Consider the following 20,499-nt stretch of genomic DNA (forward strand, 5'->3'; position numbering starts at 1 on the left):
CATTGCCAAGACAATCCTAAGCCAAAAGAACAAAGCTGGAGGCATCATGCTACCTGACTTCAAACTATACTACAAGGCTACAGTAACCAAAACAGCATGGTACTGGTACCAAAACAGAGATATAGGCCAATGGAACAGAACAGAGCTCTCAGAAATAATACCACACATCTACAACCATCTGATATTTGACAAACCTGACAAAAACAAGAAATGGGGAAAGGATTCCCTATTTAATAAATGGTGCTGGAAAAACTGGCTAGCCATATGTAGAAAGCTGAAACTGGATCCCTTCCTTACACCTTATACAAAAATTAAGTCAAGATGGATTAATGACTTAAGTGTTATACCTGAAACCACAAAAACCCTAGAAGAAAACCTAGGCAATATCATTCAGGACAGAGGCATGGGCAAGGACTTCATGACTAAAACACCAAAAGCAATGGCAACAAAAGCCAAAATTGACAAATGGGATCTAATTAAACTAAAGAGCTTCTGCACAGCAAAAGAAACTACCATCAGAGTGAACAGGCAACCTACAGAATGGGGGAAAATTTTTACAATCTACCCATCTAACAAAGAGCTAATATCCAGAATCTACAAAGAACTTAAATAAATTTACAAGAAAAAATCAAACAACCCCATCAAAAAGTAGGCGAAGGATATGAACAGACACTTCTCAAAAGAAGACATTTATGCAGCCAACATGAAAGAATGCTCATCATCACTCACCATCAGAGAAATGCAAATCAAAACCACAATGAGATACCATCTCATACCAGTTAGAATGGCAATCATTAAAGTCAGGAAACAACAGGTGCTGGAGAGGATGTGGAGAAATAGGAACACTCTTACATTGGTGGTGGGAGTGTAAACTAGTTCAACCATTGTGGAAGACAGTGTGGCCATTCCTCCAGGATCTAGAACTAGAAATACCATTTGACCCAGCCATCCCATTACTGGGTATATGCCCAAAGGATTATAAGTCATGCTGCTATAAAGACACATACACACATATGTTTATTGTGGCACTATTCACAATAGCAAAGACTTGGAACCAACCCACGTGCCTATCAATGATAGACTGGATTAAGAAAATGTGGCACATATACACCATGGAATACTATGCAGCCATAAAAAAGGATGAGTTCATGTCCTTTGTAGGGACATAGTTGAAGTTGGAAACCATCATTCTGAACAAACTATCGCAAGAACAGAAAACCAAACACCGCAAGTTCGCACTCGTAGGTGGGAATTGAACAATGAGAACAACAGGACACAGGAAGGGGAACATCACACACTGGGGCCTGTCATGGGGTAGGGGGAGGTGGAAGGGATAGCATTAGGAGATATACCTAATGTAAATGATGAGTTAATGGGTGCAGCATACCAACATGGCACATGTATACATATGTAACAAACCTGCACATTGTGCACATGTATGCTAGAACTTAAAGTATAATAAAAAAAATTTTTTAAAAGGAAAAAAATTTTCCAGTGTTCTGAAAATAAGTTTTCTGACCATTTTTGGCCATTTTTTTCCATGCTTTCACAAAGAAGAGAATTTGGGGAGGGTTTTTTTCTCCACCATTTTGACTGATGTCACATGCTGTACTCTTTTCAACAAGTAAAAATCATCTTTAAGTAGGCTTTATCCTTTCACTTTTTTGTTTTGTTTTGTTTTGTTTTTGAACCAATTCTCATAATAGCAGGGATATTTGGTGGGAAAATCCACAGCAAGCTTTATCAATTGAGTTCTGATGTTCCCCTCAGGTAATGTTACTAGGGTGAAGAAATGTCAGTCTCATGTGGAAAGTCTATCTTCCATCATTTATACTGGCAGTGGTTTGCATTTTGGGTAAGAAAAATCACGTAAAAATGAAAAGATAACCTTTGTCTTTAGAGATAGCAGGAATGCAACTAGCTCACACTTTTTCTAGGTCTTCTGTGATCATCAGCTGCTCAGGAATGTGCAAGGGGTGTGCATCATAAGATAAGGGAAAAGATAAACCAAGCTGTGTAACTGGGAAGCCACCACATCAGTTTTCTGTCACAAAAACCAAGCAACATAAGTTCTTGATTTAAACTGTAGGTAACTGCCAGGAACCAGTAACAAGATTATATCATTGATTTTACTTTGTATAAAAATAAGATGGGAAAAACTACGATCTGCTTTTGTTTTACAACTATTAATATTATATTAAATATATGTTATGGTAATTGAATAGGAGTGTCCTAGAGGCTTAACACAGAATGATATGGTAACGCTAGTAGAAAAAATTACTTGTTTCCTGCAGAAACAACATTCTAGTCACAAGCTTGTTTAGAAATCCTTACTCACTAGGTTAGTGTTTCTCAAACGGTGGTTTAAGGACCACCTGCATTCAAATTATTTGAAGGGCTTGCCACAAATGCAGATTTCTGGTTCCACCCCAGAACTATGGAATAGCTAGGGTTAGTCCTGGGGACATACATTTTAGCTTATTAAGGTTTCTAGGTAGAGACCTTTTACTATAATTTTTAAAACTCCTTTACTGAGGTATAATGACACAATAAACCACACATATTTAAAGTGTACAATTTGATAAGTTTTGACATCTGTGTATATCTATAAGGCATCACTACAGTCAGGATAATGAACATGCCTATCACCCCCAAAGGTTTGTTCACACTCCTTTGCATTCCCTTCCTCCTGCCCCTCCCTCACCCACCCCAGGTGATGACCGATCTTCTTTCTGCCACTAGAGGTTAGTTTGCATTTTCTAGAATTTCATAAGAGATAATACAGTATGTACTTTTTTTTGGTCTGGCTTCTCTCCTTGGCATATTTATTCTGAGATTCGTCTATGTTGCATTTTGTAAACAATAGTACATATTTTGGTTGTTGCTGAGTAGTATTTCATTGTTTGGCTAGACCCCATTTTCTTTATCTATTTACTTGTTAATGAACATCCGATTTGTGTCTGCTTTGGGGCCATTTTGAATAATGCTGCTATGAACATGCAAGTACAAGTCTTCCTGTGGACATGCGTTTTTATTTCTCTTAGGTAAATACCTAAGAGTATAATGGTTTGGCCATATGGTAGGTGTATGTTTAATTTTTAGGAAATTTCTAATTACCTTCCAAAGTGACTATACCATCTTCCGTTCCCATAGTAATGTATGAGAGTTCCACTTGTGCCATGTCCTCACCAATTCTTGGTATTGTCAGTCTTTTAAATTTTCAGATTTCTAATAGGGGCATAGTGATATGTCATTAAGGTTTTAATTTGCTTTTCTCTAGTAACTAATGGTTGAGCATCTCTTTATGTGCTGCTTTGCCATCTTTATATCTTGTTTGGTGAAGTGTCTGTTCAAATCTTTTGCTCATTGTTTTCTTATTATTGAGTTTTGAGAGTTTTTATGTATATCCTAGATACTCCTAGATACATGTCCTTTTAATGCTTTGTAAATATTTTCTTTTAGTGTGTGGCATCTTTTTCTCCTAAGAGTAACTTTTGAAGAGCAAAAGACTTTAATTCTTATAATATTTAATTTTAAAATTGTTTGGATCATGCTTTTGGTGTCGTGCCTAAGAAATCATTATCCAAACGCCATAAAGATTTCCTCCCTATGTTTTCTTCCAGAAGTTTTATAGTTTTACATTTAGGTTACTGATCCATTTTGAGTGTTGGTTTGTTTGTTTGTTTGTTTGTTTGTTTCTGTTTTTGATTTGTATGTGGTGTGAGGTATGGATCAAAGTTCAGTCCTTTGCATATTGATGTTCTAGTTTTTCCATTGCCAGTTGTTAGAAACACTATTCTTTCTCCAACTGACTATTTATGTAAGTGCATCTATTTCTGGATGCCTGATTCATTTCCATTGATCTATTTGTCTACCTTGACATCAGTCCCTCACTATCTTGGTTACTGCTGCTTTCTGGTAAGTCCTTGACATCAGTCCCTCACTATCTTGGTTACTGCTGCTTTCTAATAAGTCTTAAAATGAGGCAGTTAGAGTCCTCTAATTTTGTTCTTCCTTTTTAAAGTTGTTTTGATTATTCTCTGTCCTTTATACTTCTATATATATTTTAGAAACTGCTTGTCAACTTCGCAAAAAAAACTAATTGAGATTTTGATTAGGATTATGTAAAACCTCTAGACCAATTTGGTGAGAATTGACTTCTTAACAATATTAAGCTTAATCTAAAATTTAAATTCTAACTGACTCCCCTGCTACCTTCCTGGCCCTGCAGAAAAAGACAAGTTTGTTATGAAGATATGACATTTTTTCAGTTGACAATTCAGAAAGAGATTTCTCAAGCCCTCCTTAAGACCTGCACTGTGCTCTCTAGGTTGTGACAGGAATGCAAAAATCTAGAGAAGAAGCTAAACCAGGCCCCAGCATGTGGTTTCGATAAAAAGAAAAACACTACTGAACTGAAAGGCCCAGAGGTGTTGTACCAGCCCCTTCCTTTTACAGATGTGCCAGCAGAGGGTCAATTTTACACAACTTATCCGCAGCAGAACGGAGTCTCCTGAGCCTGGTACACCAAGTAGGGTCTGATGAAATGTCTCTGTGAGTGATGCAAATGGCAAGGGCTCTAAGAATTCAGAGAGGGCCCACAGTGGATGGTGAGTGAGCGGGAACCAGGGCCCTGGGCTGAACCAGGAGCAGAATGCAGACTCGGGCTCTCTGGATACCCTTGACGGTATCCAAGCAGTGTTGAGAAGATGGTATCCCAGGTTCCAAGATCAGGAATATCAGGACTGTCAGTACCTTATGCCTGCTGAGCACTTTACAAAGCTCTGACATATAAACATTATCTTCTAGATTCATTTTTACACCATCCTACAACACCTTTCAACCTTTGTGGATTGTTAAGCATAATAACCCTATACACTGGCCAAAGCGTAGAGTGACCTCAGGGCCATGGGTGAGAGGAAGGACACTGGGAGCCAATGAGGGATTTAGAGAGAGGGCCTCTCAGAGATAACCAGGCAGAAGAGGACATTGTACCCAGGTGTTATGGAGTCAACTAGGGCTTGGGCAGAGAAGAGAAGCGTGTCACCGATGGGTGAGATACAGCAGCATAAGAAGCTGAGGAGGGAGGCAGGCACCGAGGTTTGGGACAAGATCCTCAGCTGTGGCATGACTACCTATGATTGGGAGGTGTAGGGAGACTGCGGAGAAAGGTCAGGCCCCACCCAGAAGAGTGCAGGGGCAGGCAGTGCTGTGGGTGGGATACAAGGCAAAGCCCCAGTCCTGGCAGAAATCAAGGCCATGATCCCATCCTAGCAACTGGGCAACACGTGCCAATCACATCGGTAGTAAAAGGTAGGCCCAGAAACCTTGAAAATCACAGAGCTGCCTTGAAGTGAGCACATTCAGTGATGATCTGGAGCCTAGCCTGGGAGAGTCAGGGATAGGGTGGAAGGAAAAAGACTGAGATGGCCTCAAATATCAGGCCAAGGAATTTGGCTTTTATGCCATGGGAGGCAGTGGGGGGCCTCTGGAGGTTGAGATCTGGTGTTATGCTCATACCTGGGACAACACTTTAGTGAAGAATGTGATTCTTATCGCTCTCCCAGAGACTCATGATTTTTTCCCTCATCAAGTCACATAATTTGGGCTCACATGGAAAAAAATCAGCATTTGATGGGCACACTGTTTATTCTTTAATTCAGTATTAATGGAGCTAACTGTAGAAACTTGGATGGACCCAGAATCAATGCATGCAGGAAACTCAGCAGGCTGGGCTAGAGACATGGGGGAGGATGCCAGGACCACATGAGCCCAGGGACTGCAGCAACGTTTTCTGAATTCCTGGGAAAATAAGATCAAGACCTACACACCTTTATATATTTTTATAGTATTCTCTGTATGCATATACGTGTATTTAAAAATCAATATGTAAAATCAATTCAAATTAGCTTAAAGTTGAGAGTGCTGTTTTTTGTTTTTTTAAATTTTAGACCGAGGAAATCCACAGTTTGAAATGAGCACAAGGTGAGTACTGATTTTGTTATTTTAAAGACGTGTCAGATGCTTTGGATGTTTCATATTGAGTCCATGTCATTGCTTTTATTGCTTTTCTTCCCCCAACACTTGGCTTATTACAAGGGATTTCCAATTTTTAAAAAATACTGGCCGGGTGCAGTGTCTCATGCCTGTAATCCCAGCACTTTGGGAGGCTAAGACAGATGGATTGCTTGAGCCCAGGAGTTTGAGACCAGCCTGGGCAACATGGTGAAACCCTGTCTCTAACAAAAAAATACAAAAATTAGCCTAGGGTGGTGGTGCAATTTTAGTCCCAGTTACTCGGGAGGCTGAGGTGGGAGGATCACTTGAGCCCAGGAGGTCAAAGCTGCAGTGAGCCTAGATCACATCACTGCACTCTAGCCTGGGTGACAGAGCAAGAGCCTATCTCAAAAATAAATAAATAAGTACATATATTCATAAATAAATATAAAACATTAAATAATAAATCAGTTCCCAACCCCACTGCTAGCTAGGATATCTTTTCTGGTGCACACTTGCTGTATTGCCAGTTGAGGTAGATCTGCCGGTTTGAAACCTCCCCTAATTGTCCTTGCTTTTGGCTGTTTTCTTGAGTTTTCTATTCCATTCCTATTTTCACAAGGCTGCCCTGCCTCCTACTTTGCTGAGTGGGCCAACGCACCCTCTGATGTTACCTCCCCCGGCTTCCCCCTCTCCACTCAGAACTCTCCTGATCATCTGCCTTTCTTTATTCCCCCTTGTCTGGGAGGAAGGTGTGCTCAGACTTCTTTCACGGTTAAGTCCTCACTGGTGCTCCTTGTTCCATCTCTACGGCTTACAAACCTCTTCGTCTGTAATTCCTCTTCCTGCCCAAAGCACTCAGGGGTACTCAATATGTTTGTTGAAAACACCTGTCTACTGTGATCCAGTTCTGATACAGCAGTCTGCTTAGTTTTTCTCAGCTCATTTGGCCCGATCCTTGTGGAACCCACCCAGACCCTAACCCAAAAAGATGAGAGAAGTGGAAAAGGTGAGGGCTCTAGAAAGTAGCTGTTTCTACCCCTCCTCTCTGCCCCCACACTCTTACAGAGTACTCTATTGCAGCATTTAATATGCTATAATTTTATTATGTGTTTACATTTTCTCCCTACTAGATCATGAATTCCTTTAGGGCACGGAGGTTGTCTTATTAGTTTTAGCTTCCCTCAGGCCTCATCTACCAGTGCCAGGCACTTTTGTAGGTGCTCAGTAAATATTTAGTGAATAAACAAATGAAAGCACTCACTGAATAATCAGACAAGGCCAGCAAACCACTCTGCAAGCAAGGCCGGGGGTGATGAGGTTTAGCTGAGGCATATCTTATTCCTCTTGGACCTCCAATGCTTAGTAGGTGTTTATTCACTGGATTCGTCTAACCCAGAAGAGTTACTACCGTAGTCGGCATTTCGGGTCAATAAAGAGGAAGGAGGGAGCTGTAGTGAGCCAGTGAAAACATTTTTGAGAAGACAAAGGTGATTCTTCCTCCTCACCTCTCCCCTCTTTAAGATTTGTAGCCATGTAATCCCAGCACTTTGGGAGACCAAGGTGGGCGGATCACAAGGTCAAGAGATCGAGACCATCCTGGCCAACATGGTGAAACCCCATGTCTACTAAAAATACAAAAATTAGCTGGATGTAGTGGCACATGCATGTAGTCCCAGCTACTTGGAAGGCTGAGGCAAGAGAAGGCGTCAACCCAGGAGGCAGAGCTTGCGGTGAGCCGAGATCGCGCCACTGTACTCTAGCCTGAGCAACAGAGCGAGACTCTGTCTCAAAAAAAATAAAATAAATAAAAGAAAGAAAGAAAAAAGATTTGCAGCCAATTAGATGTTTACTGTGTAATCCAACAAGACGTGTCCTTTGGACATTTCCTTACTGCATATCACCTACCGAGCTGAGGCAGGCCTTCAACTACAGGTAAGGGAGGAGCAGCAGGTCCTCGAGACCTAGCCCAGAGATACACTAGGTGAGCCAGTGCTACTCCAACTGGTGGGGGAGGGATGCATGTGTTATTCCTTAGAGTGACTCAATGTTCATGTTTATTTCTCTAAAAGCAAAGGCAATGGAGCGGGATGCGGACCATGGATTGAAAACATGGAAAGAGCTACCACTAGCAAGGAAGACCCAGCCTCCAGCACAGGAGGGATTAAAGGTAGGGAGGGTCCCGTAGGAGAGTGGAGCACAGAAGCAGTGGGGTGATACCAGCTGCTTAGATGCTAAGGAAAACATCACCTAGGGTCCAGCCCTTCTTTAGTTAAATGAGGGAGAATAAAGAAAGCATTTTACAACCATGTGGTTTAAAATCGATTTCCTGCTATTCATTTGTGTAGAACAAATGGGGCCAGAATTAACATGAAGGCAAATGCCTCACATTGAGAAGGTAGACGCACCTCCTTATCCACAGTTTCACTTTCCAGGTTTTAGTTACCGTTAGTCAACTGCTGTCCAAATATCAAATGGAAAATTACAGAAATAAACAATCGGTGAGTTTTAAATGATACGCCATTCTGAGTAGTGCGATGAAATCCGGTGCCTTCTGCTGTGTCTTGCTTGGGACACGAATTATCCCCTTGCCCAGGGTGTCCCTACTGTCTGTGCTCCCCACCCCGCCAGTCTTGGTCACTTATAACCGTTTTGGTGATTAAATCGACTGTGAGGATCATAGTGCTTGTGTTCAAGTCACTCTTACTTTACTTCATAATGGCCCCAGGCCGGGCGCAGTGGCTCATGCCTGCAATCCCAGCACTTTGGGAGGCCGAGGTGGGTGGATCACCTGAGGTCAGGAGTTCAAGACCAGCCTAGCCAAGATGGTGAAACTTCGTTTCTACTAAAAATACAAAAATTAGCCGGGCGTGGTGGTATGTGCCTGTAATTCTAGCTACTCAGGAGGTTGAGGCAGAGAATTGCTTGAACCTGGGAGGTGGATTGTAGTGAGCCGAGATGGTGCCACTGCACTCCAGCCTGGCCGACAGAGCGAGACTCTGTCTGAAAAAAAATAAGTAAATAAATGAGTAAAATAAACAATGGCCCCAAAGCACAGTCGTGATGCTGGAAATTCAGATATGCCAAAGAGAAGCCGTCAGATGCTTCCTGTAAGTGAAAAGGTGAAAGTTCTTGATTTAACAAGAAAGAAAAAAATCACATGCTGAGGTTGCTAAGATCTATGGTAAGAAGGAATCATCTATCCATGACATTGTGAAGAAGGAGAAAGAAACTTGTACTCGTTTTGCTGTCGCATCTCAAACTGCCAAAGTTTGCGGCAGCAGTACTAAGATGAAAAAGGCGTTAAACCGGTGGGGGTGGAAGGCAAATAGAAACATGCTCCCACTGACAGCAGTCAAATTCGGCACTCTCTGGGGTTTCAGGCATCCGCTGGGGATCTTGGAAGTAGCCCCTGAGGATAAAGGGGGACTACTGTACATGTCATTATAAATATGTCCAAACCCAAGGAATGTACAACACCCCAGAGTGAACCATGATGTGAGCTACGGACTTTGGGTGAATATGATATATTCAGGGTATAGGCTCATCCATTGTAACAAATGTGCCTCTCTGATGGGGGATGGTGATAGTCAGGGAGGCCATGCATGTGTGAGCACAGGGGATATGTGGGAAATCTTTGTACCTTCCTCTCAGTTTTTCTGTGAACCTAAAACTGCTCTAAAAAAATAAAGTCAGTTGGGTGTGGTGGCTCACGCCTGTAATCCCAGCACTTTGGGAGGCCGAGCTGGGCAGATCACCTAAGGTCAGGAGTTGAAGACCAGCCTGGCCAACATGATGAAACTAAAAATACACAAAATTAGCCGGGCATGGTGGCACATGCCTTAATCCCATCAACTCGGGAGGCTGTGGCAGGAGAATCGCTTGAACCCAGGAGGCAGAGGTTGTGGTGAGTCAAGATCGCACCATTGCACTCCAGCCTGGGCAACAAGGGTGAAACTCCTTCTTAAAAAATAAAATAAATAAAGTCTTCTAAAAAAGTTTTTAAAATAAACCACATATACAGTATTATAGTAGAGAGTACTGACAGCCTGCCCAGACCCTCTTTATAGGCTGTTGGCCCCATGTCTCTGCTGCTATGAGGTTAGCTGACAATGGCTCACAGCCGTGCCCTCCAGACAGTTGCCCTCCGCTGGCCAGGGTTGTCCAACCAGGAAATGCCTGTGAGGTTATGTCCTCCCCTAAGGGTGGCTTATGGCCCACCAGTGCTTACTGATTCAGGGTACAGAAGCCAGTCCTCCTGTCTCAAGATGGTAACCTGTGGTGCCATCCATGCTCCAGCACTGCCCAGGGGATCAGGCTGATGCTAGATTTCTGCTAAGCCCACGTCTGTGCCTGGCTTCTTCCCTGCCCTAGCTTCGGCCTCACTGTCTTCCCCGTTTCATCTGAAAGCCCTTTGTCAATAACACACTTGCATAGTCTGCTTCTGGGGAACCTGACTGAAGACCGTTAGTACCAGGAGGGGTCCCAGAATGGATGGGATTCTGGTGTTGGCTCACTGCAGGCCAAATGGCCACGAGGACCTCATTATTGGTGTTAAGTGGAGTGTTGAGAGTCCTGGGGCCTTGGCCTGCTGTATCAGTTCAATTGCTCAGACCTTCATCTGTGGTGACCTGGGATCAGATACAGGTGGATGGGGATATGCCAGCTGGTGCAATGTCTCTAACATTTGAGAGCTTTGAGGAAAATATTATCTATCAGGAAGGTAGAGTTGGGAGGCTGTTGCTAAGAGCCTCCCGTTGATGCACTGAAGAGAGAAAGTAACAGGGTCAGACTAATTACCAATTTAAAACACAGGATCAGAATCAGGGGGCCTCCCTGCCAACATTTAGCCTCTCATTTCCTATAGCAGAGGCAGACTGGGCTGGTAAAAGTGGCAGAATTTGAGAGAAGGAAAAATGCTCAGCCTAGGCAAGTGTGCCATCTGGACATTTTGGACTCCTAGGGCCAGTAGATGAGCAGGCCAAGTCAGATCCTGAGAGGGAAGATAAGGGACCGAAAAACTGGGAATGAGGACATCTGGGTAAATGCCCTTGACCTCCCGGGCTGGCAGCAGTGGCCTACTCCGCCTTGTACTACAAAGTACAGCCAAGGACCAACTGTAGCAGCAGGTGGCAGCCATAGATTTAGTTAAGTAGGATTCTTGCTGTGTTCCCTAGTGGAACTGTCTCCCTTGGGTACTATCCCTTAAGGAGTACCTCCTCCTGATGACCAGGACCCATTTCTCCTTCCAGTGTGGTAACTGCTCTCTTTGCCTGTTGGTCTCCTGGCACGAGGACAAAGAGATAGGATTCCTCATGCCAGTAGGGCTAGGGCCTGGCTAGGGGAAGGGGAGAAGCTGAGATTCACCTAAGACTGTTCCCTGTCCCCTAAGACTATGCAGAAGCCTCAGATGAGGCATACAAGGCAATGTTTGCCTTTCTCAAGATCTGTCCCTGCCTCCCTTCCTGAACCCTTCCAGAACAACCACTAGGATCAAATGACAACATGACCTGACTGGAGAAGGGGCACACAGGCCTGTGGGGGTGAACTCAAAATGTGAGAGTCTTTGAACTGTGCTTTAATGCCCACTAAAGAAGGTGCATAGCAGAAGTCCAGTTAGTCCACTTCCTCGTAGGCACCCCAGTGCCTGCACCACGGGCTCGGAAATGGAGAGGCCTTGGTAGTAGAATTGAACCTGTGCTCGGCCCCAGCAGCGAGGGCTCCATGTCTTCAAGACTGCGCTAGCTGCTACCACTGCCACTGTTAAATGTCCAACATTTAACAGAGGCAGAGAGGGACATGTCTGATGCTCAGGCATGAGAATGCCAACATGTGGAATCTGAAAGCAATTAATTAGATGCTCTCAAGAATGATTCACTTCCTCTTGGTCAGAGATAGGCTTGCAAATGAAATAGACACTTCAGCTATAGGCCAGCCTAAGATATCCACATTTATACTCTGGGCCACCAAGCAAAAGACTGTAACCGAGCCTAGTACCCCTGGAAACATTTTGGAACTCTCTCCTGATGTGAGCTCTGGAGAGCTACCGGGATGGATTAGACAGAATGTGACCCCCATGTATTAAGTTCTAGAAGACAGAGAGGGAAATTGGTTAGCAGCATGCACAACATAATGATGAAGGGCTCAAACTCAGGTCTCAAAGACCCAGCCTCAAGTCCCGCTCCATCTCTTTGGATGGATTCTATAGCCTCTCTGTGCTTAAGTTCTTTTTATCATTTATTTTACAAAATGGATATAATATTGTATAGTCTTGCCATGAGGATTAAATGAGATGCAGCCCTTAGGCTAGCACCTAGATCTCTGACTCTGATAGTATGGAATTGTTAGCAATTAGTTACCCCCTGGTTCTTCCAAGTGAAAGGAAGGAAAGCCCAGGGGGTTTAGGCATTGCTTCTAAGCAGCTCACCACCTCCCACACCAAAGTGAAAATGATATCCTTTAGTTCATGTGATAGAGATGGTCCTTAAAAAGTTGTGCATAATTGGCCAAGCATGGTGGCTCATGCCTGTAATCCCAGCACTTTGGGAGGCCAAGGTGGACGGATCAAGAGGTCAGGAGATCGAGACCATGCTGGCCAACATGGTGAAACCCTGTCTTTACTAAAATAACAAAAATATTAACTGGGCATGGTGGCCCGCTACTGTAGTCCCAGCTACTCGGGAGGCTGAGGCAGGAGAATCACTTGAACCTGGGAGGCAGAGGTTGCAGTGAGCCGAGACCATGCCACTGCACTCCCAGACTGGCGACAGAGCGAGACTCCATCTCAGAAAAAAAAAGTAAAAAAAAAAATGTGCATAGAGAAAAATCTAGTTTGAAAGACAATAAAACTAGAATTTGCCCATTTAATGTCTATCGGGTGAGCGCTACCGCTGAACCAGCAGGATCTACAATGGTCTCTTTGTGCCATCCTGTGGACAATAAGGGAAACACCATGATTTTGTCTTCAAAGTCTATAATTTATCAAAAATATGTATGCTGGTGAGAATAATTTCAGCTCACTACTAGGTTCATTGTTAATAAATTTCATTCCTTTTGTTTAAGCAAAATAAAAAAGCCATTCAGCTTATGTGATGTGCACTAGAAAGATTGTCGACTAAGGGTTTCAAAAGAGAACACTCACCAGTCCTTATCTGCAGGAATTCTCATCGCCCATCTTTCCCATTCTTCTTGTCCTTCTCCACCAATACTCCTTATGCTTATCTGATACATAGACTGAGAGTGCCCCAGAGACTCAGGGTGTATCTGCCCCAACACACCACTAGATCTTGGCTGGGACAAAAGTTGTTCCATTCATTTTCCAAGACTGCAACTATCACTTAAAATTTTGCTGTAATCAACTGGGCATGGTGGCTCATGCCTGTAATCTCAGAACTTTGGGAGGCCGAGGCGGGTGGATCACCTGAGATTAGGAGTTCGAGACCAACCTGACCAATATGGTAAAACCCTGTCTCTACTAAAAATACAAAAATTAGCCGGGTGTAGTGGCATGTGCCTGTAGTCCCAGTTACTCAGGAGGCTGAGACAGGAGAATCGCTTGAACCCGGGAGGTGGAGGTTGCAGTGAGCCAAGATCACGCCACTGCACTCCAGCCTGGGTGACAGAGTGAGACCCATGTCTCAAAAAAAAAAAAAAAAAAAAAAAAACCAAAACCAAAACCAAAAAAAAAAAAAAACCAAAACAAAACAGTTTTGCTATAATCAAATTGAATATTTGTCAAGAGCCTGTGTGTTTGGCATGTTTTTTTTGAGGGGGGTGTGTGTGGGGGGAGGTGTGCGTGTGGGTCTGTGTTTGCTCTGTTTCTTTTTAAAACCATTTATTATCCTTATAATATGTTTCCTTTCCTGAGTGTTTATGAGGACGAGACAATGGCGGACAAACCTCCCCCAAATGTAAATAATAATAGCACACCTGGAGTGCCCAGAGCTGTTTTGAGACCCTCTCCTTAGTATTATTGTAATTGCTATGCACAGTAATCAAACAGGTATTTGTTGAATTCCTGTGGTGTACCAGGCATTTTTCTTTATCAGAAGTTTTGCTAATCCTCATGTCAAGACTGCAAAATTGATGTTATTATCTCCAGTTTAGAGATAAGGAAGCTGATGCTCAAGAGGTTCAGTGATGTATCCAAGATCACACAGCTAGTGAGTGACAGAATGAGAATCAGGTCTGACTGCCCTCAGGTCTGACTGACTCCAGAGCACCTTCTCCTGCCGTGGGGCAATGGGCCTCTCAGTTGTTCCATCACGCGCCTATGACTGGCCAGACCCTGAGTCTGAGATTTTGGGTTCTTTTCAGCGCTGCCAGCTCCTTAGTGCCTAAGACTCTTAGGACCTCAGAGCCCATGACCAGTGAATCCAGCAGGGGATTAAATATGCAGATGATGTACGACAGCAAAAGTCAGCCCAGGGGCTGGGTGCGATGGCTCACACCTGTAATCCCAGCACTGTGTGAGGCCGAGGCGGGTGGATCAGTTGAGCTCAGGAGTTCAAGACCAGCCTGGCCAACGTGGTGAAACCCCATCTCTACCAAAAAATAGAAAAATTAGCTGGGTGTGGTGGCATGTACCTGTGGTCTCAGCTACTCAGGAGGCTGATGTGGGGGGATCAGTTCAACCCAGGAACTCAAGGCTTCAGTGAAGCATGATTACACCACTGCACTGCAGCCTGGGTGGCAAGCCAGACCCTGTCTCCAAAATAAATAAATAAAAGCCCAGGGCTGGGGCTGGAAGGCCTGGGTGAGGAAGGGAACATGGTCTCTAGGAGTCAGGACACCCAGGTCCTGGCCCTGATTCAGCTCCCACAGGGTCTTGTGTCAGTCCCCACAGGGCCCACAGCCTGGTGGTCAATTACCATTCCCGGCGGGGCGCCCCCATGCGCCACACTTTCCTCCCCGGAGAACCAGGGGCTTTGCCTGCAGGATGCTCTCTAAGGTTTTCTGGTTCTGAGAATTCTGGGTTTCTTCCAGGAGCCCTGGGAGATACCTGGTCAATAGGTTACTGTCTCTGCTGCCAGGAACCCGGGGCCTAGGGGGAGACAAGGCGAGGGCACACCCAGAGCAGCTACAGTTTGCTCAGGAGAGATGTCGCCCAAGGGCCTGGATGAGACTCCCCCACCTCCGCGGCCCCCCTCCTGCTTTGTCTCCTAGGATAGAAGAGAGCATGATAGGATGTAGTGGGGCAGATGAGGACTTCACACACTGTAAGGGTAAACATTGTTTCGTCTGCTTGTGTTTGAATTGTATAAATGTATCTGCGTGTATGCTGTGTTAGGGGGGTAAAATTTGCGTCTCCCTGAGGTTGCACTCTAAGGAGTATGGAAAACCTGGCTCTAGACTAAACCAGATCCCCCATGGTGCTCCAGGCATCCCCAGCCTCACTTGTGGCACCCGGCGTTCCTGCTGTCACCGGCCCATGTGGGTCCTCTGTCTTTCTCCGCATTGTCAGGGCCTGCGCTGACAGTCCCCCCACGGGGAGGTGGAATCTGGGGCTTGACGGCACTGGGAAGATCCTTCCTCTTTCCAGGCTCAGGCAAATCCTTGCCTGGAGGCAGGGAATGGGCTAGATGACCCCTGAAACAGTTCAGTCCAGGGTCTGATAGCCCCTTTGTGCCCAGCGCTGTGCCCCCTCCCCTTCCCAAGCTTCCCTGCAGGGCCTGCGAGGACAGGGAAAGCAGCTGCCAGCTCCAGGCAGTCATTTTACCCCAGGTGCCACTTACCCTGAGGAGGGGCTGGAACCAGCTAATCATTTTACCTGGAGATGCCACTTACCCTCCAGAGGGGCTGGAGCCTGTCAGGTTTTTCAGTTCTTGTGTCGCCTCCCAGCCCTGCCCACACCAGGTTGTGGGTGTCTATGGCTGACGAAGGTCCCTGAGCCAGGCCAACCCCCAGCCTCCCAGTGGGTGGCTCTGTGGTCCCTGGCAGCCCCAGCATCATCCAGAGCACAGAGGACATGGACCCTGGAGACACAGCCCTTGCTATTCATGCAGGGAATGGTCAAGGGCATGGCTCCCTTTTTCCCTCTATCCCTCCCTCACAGAGCTTTCAGCAAGACGATCATTCTTCCATTCTCACTGCTTGCTGCTCGCATAAGGAAACCCCAGGGCTGGAGGACTTCTCTAAAGAGGAGTCTTGGGGTTTCCTCAGATGCTCCCAAGTCCCATCTGGAGGATGAAGGTAGGGAGCACATCCCTGAGGCAGTTTCTCCTCTGCCCTCCACCTCTCGCCCCTCCCACCTCCGGGAACTAGGAACTTAACCAGGACTTGCTTCAACCTGAGAGGAGGGTGTCCAGCTCCTCAGAGCCTGCCAGCATCAGGGGGGATTTCAGAGGGGCCTCCTGGGAGGCGCTGCCCAGCTGCCCCCCGTGTTACTCACACAGCCCCCACTGATCTGCTCTGGGGGCCGGGGCCCAGAACATGGTTTGTAGGGGACCTGGGACAACAGCCCAGGAGACGCCACTTGTTCATTGCCTGCTCACCCAGATAACTGCAGCTCCCTCCACTGCCGCCTACTGCCCTCCGGCCATGCCACTACCCAGAATGCCCTCCCTCTCCAGTCCTGCCCGCCCCTGAAGCCCTGCCCAAACCTCCCTGAATTCTCGCCTGAGCAGACACTCTCCTGCACAATTTCCGCCGCAGGGATTACTCAGCTGAGCCTCAGTCTGGGGCTGCCCTGTGCTGGGACCTTTCTGCAGATGCTCAGCTCCCTACCCTCGCCTGTGAGCTGTGTGGGGCAGAGATTCCATCTCACTCAGAGTGGAGTAAAGAGCAGGAGTGCTGGAGAAGCCAGCTGCCCTGCCACAGGCCAAGAGGATTTGGCCAAGTGACCACTGCTCTCTGTTTCCCCAACTGTAAAGGAGGCTGAGACCCTTACAGGGTTGTGAGGCTTAAACTTTGACAAACTCCTAACATACCACCAGGCACAGGGCAGTTGCTCAGTATTCGGCAGTGGCTGCTGTTCCCCACAGTGTCCATCACCTCCAGGGGATGTAACAGGTGCACCATGGACAAGACTGATGTGTTTATCAGTTCACTGGGGAGAGAGGCAGGATGGATGCACTTGCTTGTTCCTCTGATCTTCCCTTATGAGGAGCAGTGACACTTGGCAGAGGCTGCCAGGGAGATGGGAAATGGACGTTTAATTAGGGGAGAGAAAAAGAGGCAAGGAGAGGAGGGTGAGAAAGACAGGGGAGGAGGAAGGGGAAGAGGCATGGTTAGAAGACTGGCAAACACAAAAAGCAATGACTGTTTTCTTGGAGAAACAGGAAGGTGGGGCCATGAACAGCATGTGGACGGTCTTCTCTGCGAAGTATGGCATTTCAGAGCTGGAAACGCAGCCTGGAGATCACAGACCCCCTCACAGTCCAGCGCAGTGCAGGCCCTGGGAGATCAGTAGTTAGAGATGGGGAGGACCGTGCCTGCAACAGGCACTGCCTGCTACACCCTGCCATAGGCAGAGGGGCTGTCTTCCCACCCCACAGAGGCCCCATCCTTCCCTTTCTCTCCCGAAGGCTGCTCCAGCAGGGAGTTTAGCTCCATGGACACCTGTGAAGACTGTGAAGGTGCAGAAGACATGCAAAAGGAGAGCAGCGCTCTGAGTGTAATTACCTCCCTCTTGTTTCTTTCATCTTCTCCCTCCTTCCTGTTCATCAGCTCCTCCTGCCTCCTGTCGCTCGCCTCCATCCCTCTCCCCCTTCTCAGGATTCTCACCCATAAGGACCTGGTTAAGCCAGGGAGCCGAGGTCACTAGACCCTCAAGGTGGCTCTGACCCTCCTAGCCTGGCACGTCCCTACGTGGCTATCTCCTTGGCGGTGCGCTGGTGTCCGATCATAACTGGGGCTTCCTGCTGGGGGCCCCGTGGCCCAGGTGGGAGGGTTGGGGTGGGCCGCAGCCTGCCAGGGGGAGTCACCACCTTGCCCGGCCTGGCCATAGCCTCCAGCAATAGCTCTGAGGGTGCACCTGTCCCCTCCCTTCCAGCTCGCAGGCCTTTTCCAGTCGGACGACAGTCACGAAACCTGTTCTTCCAAATCTGCTTTCCTGGAGAGGGGAGAAGGCACCCAGGGAGAAAAAGAAGAACGCGATGAGGAGGAAACGTGAGTGTGAACGAGGAAAGACTAAGCGTCTTTTTGGGCCACGGCGTCTCTGACTTTCTTCTCGGAATTGCAGGGCGACCCGCAGCACCGAGGAGGAGCGCGCTGGGCCGCACGGCCGGCTGGCTCCTGCGGGGGCGACGGCTGGTTTCCAGGCGCGGGCACGGCGCCCGAGGACCTCCGCCCCGGAGAGCTGACCTCCCTGCCGACGTCCCCGCTCCTTGGCTCCAGAGCGCCCGCATTCCCAGGAGAGGCGGTGTGGGGGCCCGGGCCCTGCCCAGCTACGCAGAAAGCAGCCGGGGTCTCGGCGGCGGCAGAAACGGGACGCAGGGCCGCCTTCCGGGAGCCCGAGGGGTGCCCTGGGTGAGCGCCTGGCTCCGCACGGGGGACCTCGGAGCTGCTCTAAGGCGCCCGCAGAGCCCACAGCCCACGCCTTCTCAACCGCACACTCTGACATTCGGAGCCGGGCAATTCTTTGTTGTGCGGGTTTCTCTGTGCTCCTACGGTAGGATGTTTAGCAGCATCACTGGCTTCTACCCACTAGGGTCCAGGAATGCGCCACCCCATCCTCCACCCCACCCCCAAATTGTGACAATCAAAAATGCCTGCAGACACGCCCACATTTCTCCAGGGCGGGGTGGGAATCGGTTGAGAACCGCTTAGCCCGAACCCTGGAGGAGCCGGAGCTGCTCAAACGCGGGGGCCGCAGACTGGGAGCTCCCGGTCCCCCTCCCAGAATCCCTGCGAGCGTTCATGGGGTGTTCGTGTTAGTGCCAAGACTGCTTCGTTGCAGAGACAGTTCGTTCCAAGTTACTTTCTGAGATATTTTATATATAGATTTATTAGTTTTTAAATGAGTTTTGTTATTTTCAGTTGTATTTTATTTTTAGTTTTATTGGTTGATTTTCATTTATTTGTAGCTTTCTAGTTATTTAATTTTATAGTTTCAGTTACTGGTTTATAGTTACTTTATTTTCAAAGTTATTTAGTTTTTGAGTTGTTCATTTTCAGTTATTTATATGTAGTCATTTTGTTTTAGGAGTTATAGATGTTCAAATTAATTTGCTTGGAATTTATTTGTCATTATCTTTACAATTATTATCTGAGTTATTTACCTTCATAGTTATTTCACTTTAACTTATTGGAGTTTTTGAGTTATTTATTTTTACAGTAACTAATTTGACTATTAAAAACTCACTGGAAGTTTATGAACTACTGTAGAGTTCTTTATTTTCAGATTGAAATGTTTTAATTAAGGGTTTTCCCCTAGTTATCTAGTTTTAGAGTTGCTTATGTTCACAGGTATTTATTTTCAGTTATTTTATATTTAAGTTGTTTATTTTTATGTTCTTTTTTAAGTTATTTGGTTTTTAGTTATTTCATTTTCAGCATTACTTCATATCTGAAAATTATATTTTCTGAATTTTTAAAGAGTTTTTGAGATGGTTTTTGAGCTATTTTCAGAGTTGTTTATTCTCAGTTATTTCTTTTCAGTTTTGTATTTGCCATTCAAATTTTTTTCTGTTCTTTATTTTTATTTAATTTTCAGACTTTTTTTTCTTTTTTTTTTCAGATGAAGTTTTGCTCTTGTCACCCAGGCTGGAGTACAGTGGCGCAATCTTGGCTCACTGCAACCTCCGCCTCAGGGGTTCAAGCAGTTCTCCTACCTCAGCCTCCCAAGTAGCTGGGATTACAGGCATGTGCCATCATGCCCGGCTAATTTTTTATTTATTTATTTATTTATTTATTTATTTATTTATTTATTTATTTATTTATTTATTTTGAGACAGAGTCTCGTGCTGTCACCCAGGCTGGAGTGCAGTGGCGCAATCTCAGCTCACTGCAAGCTCCGCCTCCCGGGTTCACGCCATTCTTCTGCCTCAACCTCTCGAATAGCTCCCGCCATTACGCCTGGCTAATTTTGTTTTGTTTTGTTTTGTTTTGTTTTTTAGTAGAGATGGGATTTCACCATGTTAGCCAGGATGGTCTCGATCTCCTGACCGGGTTTTGCCATGTTGGCCAGGCTGGTCTCCAACTCCTGACCTCAGGTGATCCACCTGTGCTGGCCTCCCAAAGTACTAGGATTACAGGCGTGAGCCACCGCACCTGGCCCTCAGAATTATTTAGAGTTAGAATTCTTAGTCTACTAGTCGGGTTTCAATCAAGAGACACTATATCAGTTATTTCAACAGAGAGAATTTAATATAAATAATTGTTATCCAGCTAGCAGAGATTTAAAAAAAAAAAAAGGTAGTGATAATGAGATATCATGAAGATTTTGACCACAGGCTCCCAGCCCAAGGACTCATACAATAAAGAGAAGAGGTTGAAAATATCAAAACTCAGAAATGTGAACGTGGCCCTAGGGCTGGGGGTTAGTCCTCTGAGGAGAAGGCA

At 46.0% G+C, this 20,499-nt stretch overlaps 1 protein-coding gene across 1 annotated transcript in view; it reads left to right on the top strand.

Moving 5' to 3' along the window:
- Positions 1 to 19,017, top strand: part of MCF2L2 (MCF.2 cell line derived transforming sequence-like 2) — a 255,369-nt gene extending 236,352 nt beyond the window's left edge. The window contains exons 26-30 of the mRNA XM_023187621.1: positions 5,952 to 5,985; positions 8,070 to 8,167; positions 17,523 to 17,611; positions 17,990 to 18,105; positions 18,179 to 19,017. Of these exons, the coding sequence (XP_023043389.1) occupies positions 5,952 to 5,985; positions 8,070 to 8,167; positions 17,523 to 17,611; positions 17,990 to 18,105; positions 18,179 to 18,299 (458 nt within the window). The 3' untranslated portion in view covers positions 18,300 to 19,017. The remainder of the gene's footprint in view (positions 1 to 5,951; positions 5,986 to 8,069; positions 8,168 to 17,522; positions 17,612 to 17,989; positions 18,106 to 18,178) is intronic.
- The last annotated feature ends 1,482 nt before the right edge of the window (positions 19,018 to 20,499 follow it).

The sequence above is a fragment of the Piliocolobus tephrosceles genome, chromosome 2 (genome assembly GCF_002776525.5).
Source record: "Piliocolobus tephrosceles isolate RC106 chromosome 2, ASM277652v3, whole genome shotgun sequence".
Lineage (NCBI taxonomy): Eukaryota > Metazoa > Chordata > Mammalia > Primates > Cercopithecidae > Piliocolobus > Piliocolobus tephrosceles.